Source organism: Narcine bancroftii, chromosome 8 (genome assembly GCF_036971445.1).
Source record: "Narcine bancroftii isolate sNarBan1 chromosome 8, sNarBan1.hap1, whole genome shotgun sequence".
Taxonomy (NCBI): domain Eukaryota; kingdom Metazoa; phylum Chordata; class Chondrichthyes; order Torpediniformes; family Narcinidae; genus Narcine; species Narcine bancroftii.
Genome location: NC_091476.1, coordinates 67,146,154 through 67,159,985, shown reverse-complemented (window position 1 = coordinate 67,159,985; position 13,832 = coordinate 67,146,154). Strand labels below are relative to the sequence as shown.

General features: G+C 50.7%; 1 protein-coding gene across 1 annotated transcript in view; it reads right to left on the bottom strand.

Moving 5' to 3' along the window:
* The window catches only part of sart1 (spliceosome associated factor 1, recruiter of U4/U6.U5 tri-snRNP), a 29,747-nt gene that overhangs the window by 4,660 nt on the left and 11,255 nt on the right, over positions 1–13,832 (bottom strand). Inside the window, 10 exon segments of the mRNA XM_069896234.1 lie at positions 892–1,027; positions 4,906–4,996; positions 5,945–6,032; positions 6,577–6,687; positions 8,192–8,332; positions 8,335–8,364; positions 8,725–8,846; positions 10,905–11,041; positions 11,645–11,763; positions 12,877–13,083. Of these exon segments, the coding sequence (XP_069752335.1) occupies positions 892–1,027; positions 4,906–4,996; positions 5,945–6,032; positions 6,577–6,687; positions 8,192–8,332; positions 8,335–8,364; positions 8,725–8,846; positions 10,905–11,041; positions 11,645–11,763; positions 12,877–13,083 (1,182 nt within the window).

Here is a 13,832-nt window from a genome sequence, read left to right as displayed (position 1 = left end):
TCCAGAGTGTGGTTAATTCGGCCTGTGACATCACAGATTCCATCAAGGACATCGACATGAGGCGGAGTCTTAAAAAAAGCAGCCTTTATCCTCAAAGTTCCACCACCACCCAGGCCATGCCCTCTTCACTCTGCTACCATCAGGAAAAAGGTCCAGGAGCCTGAAGACGAGCACCCAGCAGCACAAGGACAGCTTCTTCCCCGCTGCCACCAGATTCCTGAACGGACAATGAACCAAAGACATGGCCTGACTTTTTGTGCATTATTATTGTTATTTTTTTAATAGTAAATGTTGTAAAATGGTTATGAGTGTTTGCCCTGTGATGTTGCTGCAAAAAACCAAATTTCATGACTTGTTCATGACAATAAATCCTGATTGTGAAAACACAGTGATTGAAGTAAAAACACAATGCTGGAGAAACTCAGCAGGTCAAACAGTGGACTTTATGAAACAAAATAAAGATATATAACCAAAGTTTTGGGGTTGAGCCCTTCAACGAGATACGAGCAAAATGTAGGCATCCCTTGCAGAGATTGGGAACGGCATCCCTTGCAGAGATTGGGAACGGCATCCCTTGCAGAGATTGGGAACGGCATCCCTTGCAGAGATTGGGAACGGCATCCCTTGCAGAGATTGGGAACGGCATCCCTTGCAGAGATTGGGAACGGCATCCCTTGCAAAAATTTTGCAGCAGACAGGTATAAAAGAGGAAAGTCGGCAGTCACCATGATTGAAGTAAGAACACAATGCTATTCCAGCAATTTTACAGTGCCTGCAGACATTTGTGCTTTCCTCCTGCGGATCGATGCCAGTGGTACAACCTTTACCGGGCCACCCCTCACCCAGGTTTGCTCAACCCATCTCGTCCCCGGCCCGGAGCTCGCCCCTCACCTCTTTCGGGGTAAGCCTCCTCCCCGACTCGTCAACGTAGTCGATCTTCACGTCTGGCCGGTAGCCCTCCTTCTCCTTGAACTCCTGCGTGAAGCCGCGGTACTCCTCACGCCGACTGTACTTGTCATCGATCAACCTGCGGCAACACACCTCCCATCAGTGCCTGTGACTCACATACCGGGGGGTGGGGGGGGTGCCAGCCAGCGGGGAACAGGCCCTTCAGACTGCATCTCTGTGCCGGGTACAACAGCTGATCCCAGAGGGCATCGGCTCAAGGGGAGCAGAGAAAGGTTTACACGCAGAGATGAGTGCATGGAATATATTGTCGGAGGTGGAGGCTGGTACAATAGTTGGTTCAAAAGACCCTTGGAGAGGATGTAGGGAAAATAGAGAGGTGAGGGTGTGAGAGGGGTGGGGGTGAGGGAGGAAAGGGTTCGATCTTTGGGGTAAAAACACAAAAGTGAAACTCGGCCAGTCTTGAGGTGAAGATACATCACCGACATTTCAGGCCTGAGCCCTTCTTGAAGGATGAGCAAAGGGCAGGCTGGTTCCTGAAATAAAAAGGCTGTGGAGAGGGAAGGAGGGAGGAAGGTCAGGGGGAGGAGCATAGATGAACCAGCCATAATTGGTCAGAAGAGGAAAGGCAAACCTTAATTGTGAATGCTGAGCTGGAGAAAAGGAGGGGGGGGGGGGTGAATCAGAGAAATCGCGGGCTGTAACGTCCTCTATCCAGCAGCACTGGGTGGGATCTGGTGATCTTTCCTGCTATGATGACACTGGACAATGAAGGTTTTGCTTCCTGAATAGTATTGGGTGTATTTTATGGATCTGGATCTGGGGCTGCTGGTCACGAAAATCGCCGTAAAATTCTCCTATCACATACCAATTTTTAGATCTAGCCCATTTTTGTAATTTCCTGTCATACTTTGTCTACTAATACATTACCCACAAGGCAAGCTGCCTTGGTCAGTCCAAGCACACCTGGGCATGCACCCGGTGCAGGTACTATGCAAATGTTGCCTTAGGCCTAGGCATGCTTAGTCAGAATAGCATGGAAGGCATTTAAATATATTGATGGGAATTTTCTTGGCAACTACAGAGATCCAAACTACATCCAGCTGATTGACAATCTGCTTCAAGCTTCGAAAACCACCAAGTGCCACGTGTCATTGAAAATTCATTTTCTGTATTTGCACTCGGACGGTCTTCCTTGGTGCGGTCAGTTTTATTCCAGAATCTCAAGAGCATTGATTACAGTTATACCAAAAAAAAAGAGATCCTTTAAAAGTATCATCTTATAGACCGATATCATTATTAAACAATTATAAATTGGGGTCGAAAGTTTTGGCGAATAGGTTGGCGGATTATCTGCCGAAATTGGTGCATATTGATCAAGTAGGTTTCGTTAAAGGTAGATATTCAGCAAATAATATAGTTAAATTGATTTCATTAATTAATGTGGCAAAACACAAAATAATCAGCCAATGGTTGTATCTTTAGATGCTGAGAAAGTATTTGACCGTGTTGAATGGAAGTTTTTGTTTGAAGTGTTGGAAAAATTTAATTTTGGTCCGTTTTTTTTTAAGAGGTTGGGTAAAGGCTTTATATGGGAAGAGTAATGACGAATGGTCAGATTTCAAAATCTTTCAATTTGTCTTGCTCTACAAGACAGAGTTGTCCTCTTTCTCCTGCATTATCTGCTTTGGTGATTGAACCTTTAGCTCAGGTGGTTCGGCAAGATTTTACTATTAGGGGAATTAAAGTGAGGGAAAATGAATATAAAATTAGTTTATTTACGGATGGTGTTTTAATATATTTAAAAAATCCAAAAGTTTCATTAAAGTCATTACAGGACTTATTGAATAGTATGGGAAATTATTGGGATATAAAGTTAATTGGGAAAAGAGTGAGATTTTACTAATAGCGGAAGGAAGAAGATTATACAGATTGTAGACAAATTACCAAATTTAGATGGTCCAATAAAATTAAGTATCTAGGAGTAGTTGTAAATAAAAATTATCATGAATTATTTAACTTGAATTATGTATCTTTATTAAATAAAGTTAAAATTGATTTAGATAAGTGGAAAGATTTGCCATTGATGTTAATAGGAAGAGTGAATTGTATAAAGATGATAATTTATCCTCGAGTATAATATCTTTTTCAGTCTATTCCCTGTAAGCTACCAAAAAAAATTAAGGAAAGGTAAATTATTGAAGGTTTCTTTACAAAAATTGACTTGGCATTATGAATTAGGTGGTTTGCAACGACCTTGTTTTTATAATTATTATGAGGCAGCACAGTTAAAGTTTATTAACAGATTATTTGATATTGAACAATCTCCGAGATGGGCAAAGATAGAGATGGATCAAATCTTAGATAATATTAAGTATTTTATTTATAAATGGAATCCTTTAGCATTACAAGAATTTGAATTACCCATTTTACAACATATTATGAATATTTGGTATAATCGTAATTTAGTTATAGGGTCTAAAGGGATAATTTGTTATAGGGTCTAAAGGGATAATTTCGATAAGGTCATCATTATATTAGAATAAATTAATTCCTTTTTCATTGAATAGTTCTTATTTTAAAAATTGGGAATTTTAAAGGAATAGTTAATGTTATAGATTGTTTTGAAGCAGGGAAGTTTTGCAAGGAAGTTTTGCTCATTTAAAAGTTTACAAGAAAAATATGGTATTGTGTCAAATTCTTTGTTTATTATCAATTTTGAGAATTTTTAAAGAGTTATGCAAAAGAAATAAATTTACCTAGTCAAACAAAATTTGAATTATTATTTGCAGATAAAAATGAAAAGGGTTTTATTTCGGATATGTATAGGTTGTGGCAGGAAAAAATGGAAAAAGTGGATGTGTATAAAGTTAAGGAGAAATAGGAAAAAGATTTAAATATTGTTTTGACATGGGAGGAATGGTCATTATAATGTGAGATATAATATGGTTAATTATAATTTTTTGCATCAATTATATTTAACCCCTGAGAAATTGAGGAGATATGGATTTAGCACAACAGATTTATGTTTTAGATGTAGAGAGCAAAAAGGTTCTTTTGTACATTCAATTTGGTTGTGTAAGAAAATTAAATTTTTTGGGAGAAGATAATAAAATTTTTGAGAGATTTGTTTAAAATGGATATTCGATTGGATCCAAGGCTATGTTTGTTGGGTTATGTTAATGTTTCCATTTGTTGATTCAAAAATGCCCAAACCATATTTGGCTTTTTTAAGATTAGGATTAGCAGTGGCAAGAAAATGTATAGCAGTTCCATGGAAGAATGATGTACAATAAAGTTTGCATAGATATCATAATGTAAGAAATAATTACTCCTTTTTCATTGATATGTGGGCTTTATATTTGAAATGTATGGTTATAGAAATTAAATAATTGTGAAGTGGCACTCGATCAGGGAATATTTGATATGTGTTTTGTAAGGTTTTGGGGAGAGGTTTTTTTGTTTTTTTTTGCTTTTGGGGGGTTATAAGGGGGAGGGAATATAGTTATGGTTGTATGCTTTTTTTGTGTAATTTGAAAATATTAAATAAAATTTTCAAAAAAAAGGAAAAGCAGTATCGGGGCAACTGGAATCCAGCAGTGCCAGCCAATTATTGTTGGATGCTGGAGCGAGAGGCATCAGATGCTGAGTACAAATGAAAATCAGCGGTCAAACATTTTTAGGTCAGTTGAACTAACACAAGGTGTCAGCATCATTATGCGGTTAAACATGCTAAATTCAATAAAAGTTAATGTTTTTCCAACTTCCAACTTAATGCAGCAAATCTGAAATTACGATCATGTTCAGCTTGAAGTTGTTAATCCCCCATTTTTTTTTTCCAGGAAGCAAACCTTTAAAAAAATTTGTTGACCGGTGTGATCTTACCCAACACTCCTGGCTTGGCTGAATAAACCTGCTTTCATCACCCCTCTACCACCTCCCACCCCTGGGGCTCAGAGCTCTGGTCTTTGAGCTCTGCATGATGTACCAGCAACTTACATCTTATCTTCAATGGCATAGACAGTGGAGGGGAGGGTCTTGACTGATGATCGGACCCGGGCCACTTTCTGCATGGTGGTGTCAAGCAGACCTGAGAGGGGAGAAGTGGGGAAACCAAGAGACCCGTCACCAGGGAGAGGGGGATGTCGCTCATTCATTCCTGCCCCCACGCCAATCACGTTGTCCCTGCCTTCTTCCCCCCCCCCCCCCTGGCTGTGAAAGGCCCAACCTATCCACCCTCTCCTCCTCACTCCATCCATTCTCACTTCAGCCTCCCCCCACCCCCCCATCAAGGGTCCAGACTCTCCTCTTCCTTGTCACTCTGGACCTCTCCCCCTTCTCGCTCTGACCCCACCACCCCTCGGTCAGGATGTCCCCCTTCCTTGCTCTGTCCCATCGAGCTCTGCCTCTCCTCGCTCTGACCTCACTTCCTCCTCACTCCAGCCTTCTCCCCCCCGCCTTTGTGGGTCCATCCCCGTCTCATTTTGTCTTCAGCCTTCCTTCCTTGTGACCCTCTTTTTCCATTCTCTGACTTGTGAATGTAAACATCTCAAGCACCTTGTTTGCAACTTCAGAGATCTTGTAGAGGACCCTCCGTATCCTTTGGCCCCATTGTTCACTGCGTAGGTAATCCCAACCACATCCTAGGCCATCAACAGCCTCCACTTTCTGTGAGGGGCAGTTCACAGTGGCTGACCTGCGCGTGTTCGGGACACGGGAGGGAGGAAACTGCAGCAGCCGGAGGGGATCCCCGCAGTCACAGGAAGAAGGCCCAGGGATTGCACCGACCATTTCTGGAGCTCGGTGCTATGCTGGGAAGCCCCAACACAGCCCTGCAGGTCCTTCCTGCTTCAGTGCACTGCTGTGGGGCCCTGGCTGCTCCAGTGGAACCCTGTCTCTCCTGCCCTCTTGCAGCTCTGCAGACCCTGCCGGCTCCAGTGCAGCCCTGCTACCTATGCCCCTCTCACAGCCCCTGCAACCCTGCTCCAGTGCGGCCTTTGCAGCTCCTGTGCTCGCAGCCCTGCACAAGTCGACCCACCTTTGTTCCTGCAGAGGTGCAGAGCTGCTGCCAGACCGCAGTTCACGATGGGCTCCTCATCCAGGATGGTGGTGGATGTGGCTAGGAACTGGAGGGGGGGGTGGGGGGGCAGAGAGAATGGGGAGTGGTGAGTGGGGGGGGAGGGGGGGGGGGAAAGAGAAAAGAGAGGCGCGGGTCAGTAACACACAGAAACCACAGGAAGGTGAAGGAATTGTCCTTCAGCGCAGGGGGGCTCCTCCAAACAGCAAAAGGAAAGCGACTAGTGGGGTTTGTGTGTGAGGGAGTTTGGATATGGGACAATTCCCACGTCACATTAACCAAAGAGAAGCCAGGAAGGTGGCTTCAAATTTAACCTGGGGATACGGAGACCAGAACAGTACATGGTGCTCCGGTGTGGTCTGACCCAGGGAAATGGAGATCAGAACTTTGCACGGTGCTCCCGGTGTGGTCTGACCCAGGGATACAGAGAACAGGAACAGTACATGGTGCTCCTAGTGTGGTCTGACCCAGGGAAATGGAGATCAGAACCATGCAAGGTGCTCCCGGTGCCGGAGACCAGAACTGCCAATCCCATCTGGCACCTCCCAATTCACAGGGGAGTGGGTTTTCTCCGCCATCCTAAACATACTCACCTCTGGCTGCTTCTTCTCCTCGTCCAGGTTGACCGTGCTCCAGCCCACAGTCTCATCCCGGTCCAGCTCCATCTCACCATCTGATGACTCCTTGTCCTCAACCTCGAAATCCTGTGGAGGTTCGACAAACCATTAGCTCAGCAGGTTGAGAGAGAGAAAGGGGGAGAGGGGAGAAGGGAAAGGGGGGAGGGGGGAAGGAGATGGGAAAAGGGGGAGAGGGGGAGGGGGGAAAGGGGGAGGGGGGAAAGGGGGAGGGGGGAAAGGGGGAGGGGGAAAGGGGGAGGGGGGAAAGGGGGAGGGGGGAAAGGGGGAGGGGGGAAAGGGGGAGGGGGGAAAGGGGGAGGGGGGAAAGGGGGAGGGGGGAAAGGGGGAGGGGGGAAAGGGGGAGGGGGGGAAAGGGGGAGGGGGGAAAGGGGGAGGGGGAAAGGGGGAGGGGAAAGGGGGAGGGGGAAAGGGGGAGGGGGGAAAGGGGGAGGGGGGAAAGGGGGAGGGGGGAAAGGGGGAGGGGGGAAAGGGGGAGGGGGGAAAGGGGGAGGGGGGAAAGGGGGAGGGGGAAAGGGGGAGGGGGAAAGGGGGAGGGGGAAAGGGGGAGGGGGAAAGGGGGAGGGGGAAAGGGGGAGGGGGGAAAGGGGGAGGGGGGAAAGGGGGAGGGGGGAAAGGGGGAGGGGGGAAAGGGGGAGGGGGGAAAGGGGGAGGGGGAAAGGGGGAGGGGGAAAGGGGAGGGGGAAAGGGGGAGGGGGGAAAGGGGGAGGGGGAAAGGGGAGGGGGAAAGGGGGAGGGGGAAAGGGGGAGGGGGAAAGGGGGAGGGGGAAAGGGGGAGGGGGGAAAGGGGGAGGGGGGAAAGGGGGAGGGGGGAAAGGGGGAGGGGGGAAAGGGGGAGGGGGAAAGGGGGAGGGGGGGAAAGGGGGAGGGGAAAGGGGGGAGGGGGGGAAAGGCGGAGGGGGGAAAGGGGAGGGGGGAAAGGGGGAGGGGGGAAAGGGGGAGGGGGGAAAGGGGGAGGGGGGAAAGGGGGAGGGGGGAAAGGGGGAGGGGGGAAAGGGGGAGGGGGGGAAAGGGGGAGGGGGGAAGGGGGAGGGGGGGGAAAGGGGGAGGGGGGGAAAGGGGGAGGGGGGAAAGGGGGAGGGGGGAAAGGGGAGGGGGAAGGGGGAGGGGGGAAGGGGGGGGGAGGGGGAAGGGGGAGGGGGGAAAGGGGGGAGGGGGGAAAGGGGGGGGGGAGGGGGGGGGGAAAGGGGGAGGGGGGAAAGGGGGAGGGGGGAAAGGGGGAGGGGGGAAAGGGGGAGGGGGGAAAGGGGGAGGGGGGAAAGGGGGAGGGGGGAAGGGGGAGGGGGAAGGGGGAGGGGGGAAAGGGGGAGGGGGGAAGGGGAGGGGGGAAGGGGGTGGGGGGGAAAGGGGAGGGGGGAAAGGGGGAGGGGGGGAAAGGGGGAGGGGGGGAAAGGGGGAGGGGGGGAAGGGGGAGGGGGAAAGGGGGGAGGGGGGAAAGGGGGAGGGGGAAAGGGGGAGGGGGAAAGGGGGAGGGGGAAAGGGGGAGGGGGAGGGGGAAAGGGGAGGGGGGCAAAGGGAGGGGGGAAAGGGAAAAGGGGGGAGGGGGAAGAATTAGTCCCAGGCAGAGATTCACCAGCAGCTCCTCCTGCTCCTCCCGGTTTCCAGCCAGCCCATAGGTGGGGATCTCACCGAGGGTGCGGCAGAACTCGGATGTGGCGTTGAACACGATCACCCCCTTCTTCTCCAGGTCATCCGCGTCTTCGTCCTCGCGCTCACTGCCCGCTCTTTTTTCATTGAGTCCACCGCCTAAAGGGGTTGAGGGATGAGGAACACAGACTGTGAGGACCAGAAACCTCCATGATCCTCACATATGACCCTTGACCCACAACCGTAACCACTGCCAGAGACTCCTGTCACCACCTCCGATGACCCTTCTGGCACAAACCACCACAGCGTTTGGGGAGTCTGTCATTCCCTCGATGGGTGAATGCATCCCCCTCCCTAAGACCCTAATCAGGGTCGGGGGAGGGTGGTGAGACCTCCTCTCTTCCCATCCCAACTTACTCCAACCCCACCCACCTTCACCCCCCCCCAACCTGTCACCCTCCCCCCAATTCCTTCCCACCCATCTCCCTCCCACCTGCAACCCCCCCCCCCCCCCCCCACCTTGTCGGCCGATTGTCTGTGGAGCTGCCGCAGGCGTCGGTGTTTCTCCAGCTGTTTCTGCAGCTCGGCCTCCGCCTCATCCTCCTCGATGGCCACCGGCGACTGGGGGGCCTGGATTTCGTCTGAGGTGAGACCCAGGGACAGAGGGTGAGCTCGACGAGCCACGGTGGGGGGTGAAACCGTGCCACTCCTAACTTCAAACACCTCCACCCCCTCCAACCAAACCCAGAAAACTTTGCCTTTCACTGTTGTGGGCTCTGAGATGCAGTGAGAGGATTTGTTTGGTGCACAATCCAGCCCAAAAACCCACATTTAAATTTTTAAAATTTAGACGTAACGCCCTTTCGGCTCACGAGCCCGTGATGTCCAATCGCACCCAATTAACTTACAACTCTCCACACGTTTTGAAGGGTGGGAGGAAACCCACAGACACGGGGAGAACATACAAACTCCTTGCAGTCAGCCAGGATTCAAACCCTAATCGCAGGACCTGCAATCGCATTGCACCAACCGCTGCACTAACTGTGCAGTGGTTGGGAGGCAGATCAATGCAGCATGGTACAGACCCTTTAGCCCTCGATGTTATGGCAACCCATATATTCATTCCTCCCTGCCTCGTAACCCTCCATTTTTCTTTCATCCACGTGCTTGTCTAAGAGTCTCCAGTGGGTCCACCATTCCCAGTGCCATTCCAGGCCACCACCACTCTGTGTTAAAAAACGTACCCCTGACGTCTCCCCTAAACTTCCCTCCCTTCACTTTGTACTGACATCCTCTGGTGTTTGCTGATCCTGCCTTGGGAAACAGGTGCTGGCCGTCCTCCCTATCTTTGCCTCTCATAATCTTGTCAACCTCGATCAAGTCCCCTCTCATCCTTCCTTCTACGCTCTAAAGAGAAAAGTCCCAGCTCTGCCAACCTTGCCTCATAAGACTTGTTTTCCAATCCAGGCAACATCCTGGTGAATCTCCTCTGCCCCCTCTCCATAGCTTCCCACATCCTTCCTATAATGAGGTGACCAGAACTAAAAAACACAGATTTGTAGAGTTGTAACAAGACCTCTCAACTCCTGAATTCAAACTCCCCAATTAATGAAGCCCAGCATCCCCGAGGCCTTAACTATCCAATCAATCTGTGCGGCGACCTTGAGGGATGTATGGAGTTGATCCCCAAAGGGGTCAGTTGGGAAGGTGCATAAGGGTCAATCAGGTGCCTGATAACCGGGAAACAAAACATCCTTGGATCCGATGGTGTGCGATGTCACCCTCATCAGTCTCCTGGTGGGTCAAGGGAGAAGTGGGGAGGAGGGGTGAGTAAGGGGAGGGAGCGAGAAGAGTGAGTGGCCAAAGGGAAGGAGGGGATGCAGGGAATTGGTACTTTAATGGGCTGGGTGCCTTTCTATGTAGCAGGAGGTGTAGATGGAGCTGACGGGGGTAGGGGAAGAGGTGATTTGGAGGGAGTGAGGGGGGGGAAAGACTGTGAAGGGTGGGGGTCAGCGGGTTCTTTAGTGTGTCAGCTGCCTTCCTGAGGCAGCAGAAGGTGTAGATGGAGTTGACAGGGGTGGTGTTGGGGAGGAAGAGAGTAAAGAAAGAGTGGCCAAGGTGGAGTTAGATGGATCCTTCAATGTGTTGGCTGCCTTCCTGAAGCAACGGGAGGTGTAGATGGAGGGGGTGGTGGGAGAGAGAGATAGCCTGGGGATGGGAGGAATAATTCGGAAGCGTGAAACTGGAAAAGTCAGAGGAGGTGAATCCATGGCTTTGGAAGGGGCTCTCTCTTGTTTGGATGGCTGGCACAACATTGAGGGCTGAATGGCCTCCAGCCATTAAACATATTTAAAATTCGGTTAGATAAATTTTTACATGATAGAGGAATTAGGGAATATGGGGGAGAAGGCATGTAGGTGGAGTTAGGTCATAAATTAGATCAGCCATGATCGTATTGAATGGCGGAGCAGGCTCGATGGGCCATTTTTGGCCTACTCCTTTTCCTACTTCCTATGTTCCTGCTGCAATGTTCTATGGCGGAGGGTGCAGAACAAGTGTGAGTAAAAGGAAAAAGATTCATCCATTGGTGATGAGAAGTGGAATTTTGGAAGAGGATGCGGATTTGGGATTGGATGTAGGGCTGGGGGGTGGGGGTTGGGGGGCGGAGGAAGTGGAGCTTCGTTCCCCCAGGCATGCACCTTCACTGATCTCCATGTTCTCCACACGCACGTCGTCAGAGGTGGACTGGAGGTCTGCAGCTGGGGGCGGTTCCGTCTCTTCCGCGATCCCCTCCTCCTCCGGCTTGGGATCAACCTTCCAGCCTCGCCCACGGGACCTGAGGAGGTAACAGGCCTTAGTGAGGGTGTGGCACTGATGGCCGTGGAGGGGAGAAACAAGTGGGCAGGACAGCCAAGTCGGTTCGTAGAGGGACAGGAGAGAGGTGATGGGCCCAACGGTCAGATTAAATCAGATTGTTTGTGCGTGCACTGGGATATCCAGCCAAGTCAACCCGTATTCAGTGTCAGAAACATCAGCCCATCAACCTGGTGCTGACTACCGTTTAATTCTCCCTGCATTCCCATCAACTTTGGGGAGAGGGGACGCAGCAATGAGGGAGGGCTCAGAGAGAGGAAGATGGGGGCATGGCAAGGGTTGGACAGAGGGAGGGGGGGCCAAAGTGAAGGAGAAGGGAAGTTGCAGTGAGGGTGGGACAGGGGATGCAGTGATGGATGGAGGGGGTGATGAATTGACGAGGACGAGAAAGGGGATAGGTGAGGGATCCAGTGGAGGTGGGCAGGAGGGGGGATGGGAGGAAAAGGAGACCCAGCAACGTGGAAGGGGGTGGGGACAAAGGAAGTGGGGGGGGGGGGGGAGAGGGCAAACCAAACTCCGGCCTCTGGCGTGGTGGCCCAGCCACTCCACACCACCAGCGGATCACCTGGAGCCATAGTCGTCCACTGAGCTCTCATGTCCATGAGCCAGCAGCTCGTCCATTTTCACACTGCTTTTTTTTTTGCGAATCTTCTTCACTCTCCTCTTCGTCTTCTTAAACGTGACCTGCGGGAAGGGAAGAAGAGGTCCTGAGTGCAGCCCCCGCTGGTGAGAACTGTTACGAGTCCAAAGGACCCAAAAGCCCACCAGCAGGAGATATTCACCAAGGCAAATGGTTACTTAAACAAAAGTTGCTTTTAATTATCTTTAAACATGAAAATAGAATCAATCTTTAACTTCTCTCTATTAACTTAACTAACCCAACTTCACCCCCTTTAATTCTAAGCGCACATATATGTAATGTGTGTGTAAATTTAAGAAAAGTTCTTTGGTTCACAGTTCAATCTCACTTCTCATTCTTCCAAGTTCTCTGGTTGCAGGCATTTCTTATACTGTGCACAGAATTTAACATGTATAAAGTTCACCAGGCTTTGATGCTCGAAAGGTAAACATTTACCGCTCAGGAAGGTTCTCGTAGGGTTTGCAGAGAAGAGATTTGTTATACAGAGGTACCACCATTAGTCATCTCAATGTCTCACTGATGAAACTTGCCCCATCAGGGTTCTCCAGATGATAACCTCTTTCTTTCACGCTATCACAGAGTTCCTTTCTCTTCCTCTTATTCCAAGAGAAACATCAGACAAATAGCACTTGCAGCCATCCGCCGCTCTGGAGTTTGTTTCAGTTCCAACAAGCTTCTCCTGGCTTGTTTCAGCTCTCTGTCTCTCTCTCTCTCTCTCTGATTCCAACTGCCAGCCACATGTCCCCCCCTCTCTCTCTCTCACTTACAAAACCCCCACCTTCTCCAGCAAACAATAGGAGTCAGCCTTCTGTTCCCATCTGTTATCTTTAGGTGAACAAAAACCCAGGAGTGACCTTTCTGTGCACTCTGTCAAAAGTGCTTTCAACAGCCAGAGTGTCTCCAGTCCATTCATTTCATTATATCATTTCAATTAGCACCTACTTGTGAAATGTGCATAGCATTCTCCATAGTTTCTGTAAAGTAACTGAAAATAAATTCTTCAGTATTTCAAATAAGGTCTGTTTTAAAATGTGTGTATGTAACCCCCACTACTTAATTTTACCAATTTATCTCTCAAATATTCCATTACAGAACTCTCCCCTCCTCAGGCCTTCCCACACCCCCACCCACCACTCGCCCCATGGAACGGGCCCTACCATCTCTTCCTCGGTGTAGAACTCGGAGGCCAGCCTCGTCTGCGGCAGCTCCAGGGTCTGGGCCTGATCCCTCAGCGTTTGCTGGATCCGCTGCAGTTCCTGCTCCCATGAGCCGTCGGCCCAACCTCCCGCCTGCAGCCGAAAGGACTTCTTCTTCTCGCCTTCGATCTCCTCGTCATACTGGGAGAGGATTGACTTTGATTTGAACTAGGGGGAGGAGAGCAGGAATGAGGGTGGGGGGGGGGGGGAAGGGGGCGGACGGAGCAAGAGGCTAACCGTGATCCGTGTTAGAAAGACCTGGCCCGCAGCACTACCGCATCGCCCCTCGCATCGCCAAGCAAACTGGCGAGCATGATTCAATCTCGCCAGCAGCCCAGATAAAACACCAATGGCAACACGGCCTAGCAGGCTGTCTGGCCACAGAGGCATCGCACCACACCACCCCGAGCCCTGCAATTCCCTCCCCAACCACCCCACATGCACTGCAGGGGAGGCATTGATGGGGGACAGGACCCTGGCTGATTTCCCCCCCCCTTTCTCTAACCCAGGGATGACTGGCCAGGGTTGGGAGCAGGAACCCTGGCTGATCCCCCCTCCCTCTAACCTCGGGGGTCTCGGGGGCAGTGATGGGGGGGGGGCAGGACCCTGGCTGGCTCCCCCCCTCCCACTAACGTCAGGGTCAAGGGGCAGTGATGGGGAGCAGGAACCCTGGCTGGCTCCCCCCTCTTCCTAACATAGGTCTCAGGACAGTAACAAGTAGCAGGAACCTTTGCTGATCCCCCTCTCTCTAACCCAGGAATCACTGGCAAGCAGGGCTCCTCCCGATTTCTCCCCCCCCTCTGTCTAACCCAGGGGGGTCTCTGGGCAGTGATGGGAAGCTGGAACTCTGACTGCCATCCCTCCACTCACCTCACCAACCCTGTCTATCAGTTGGTTGGCAGCAGCGCAGAGGGCGA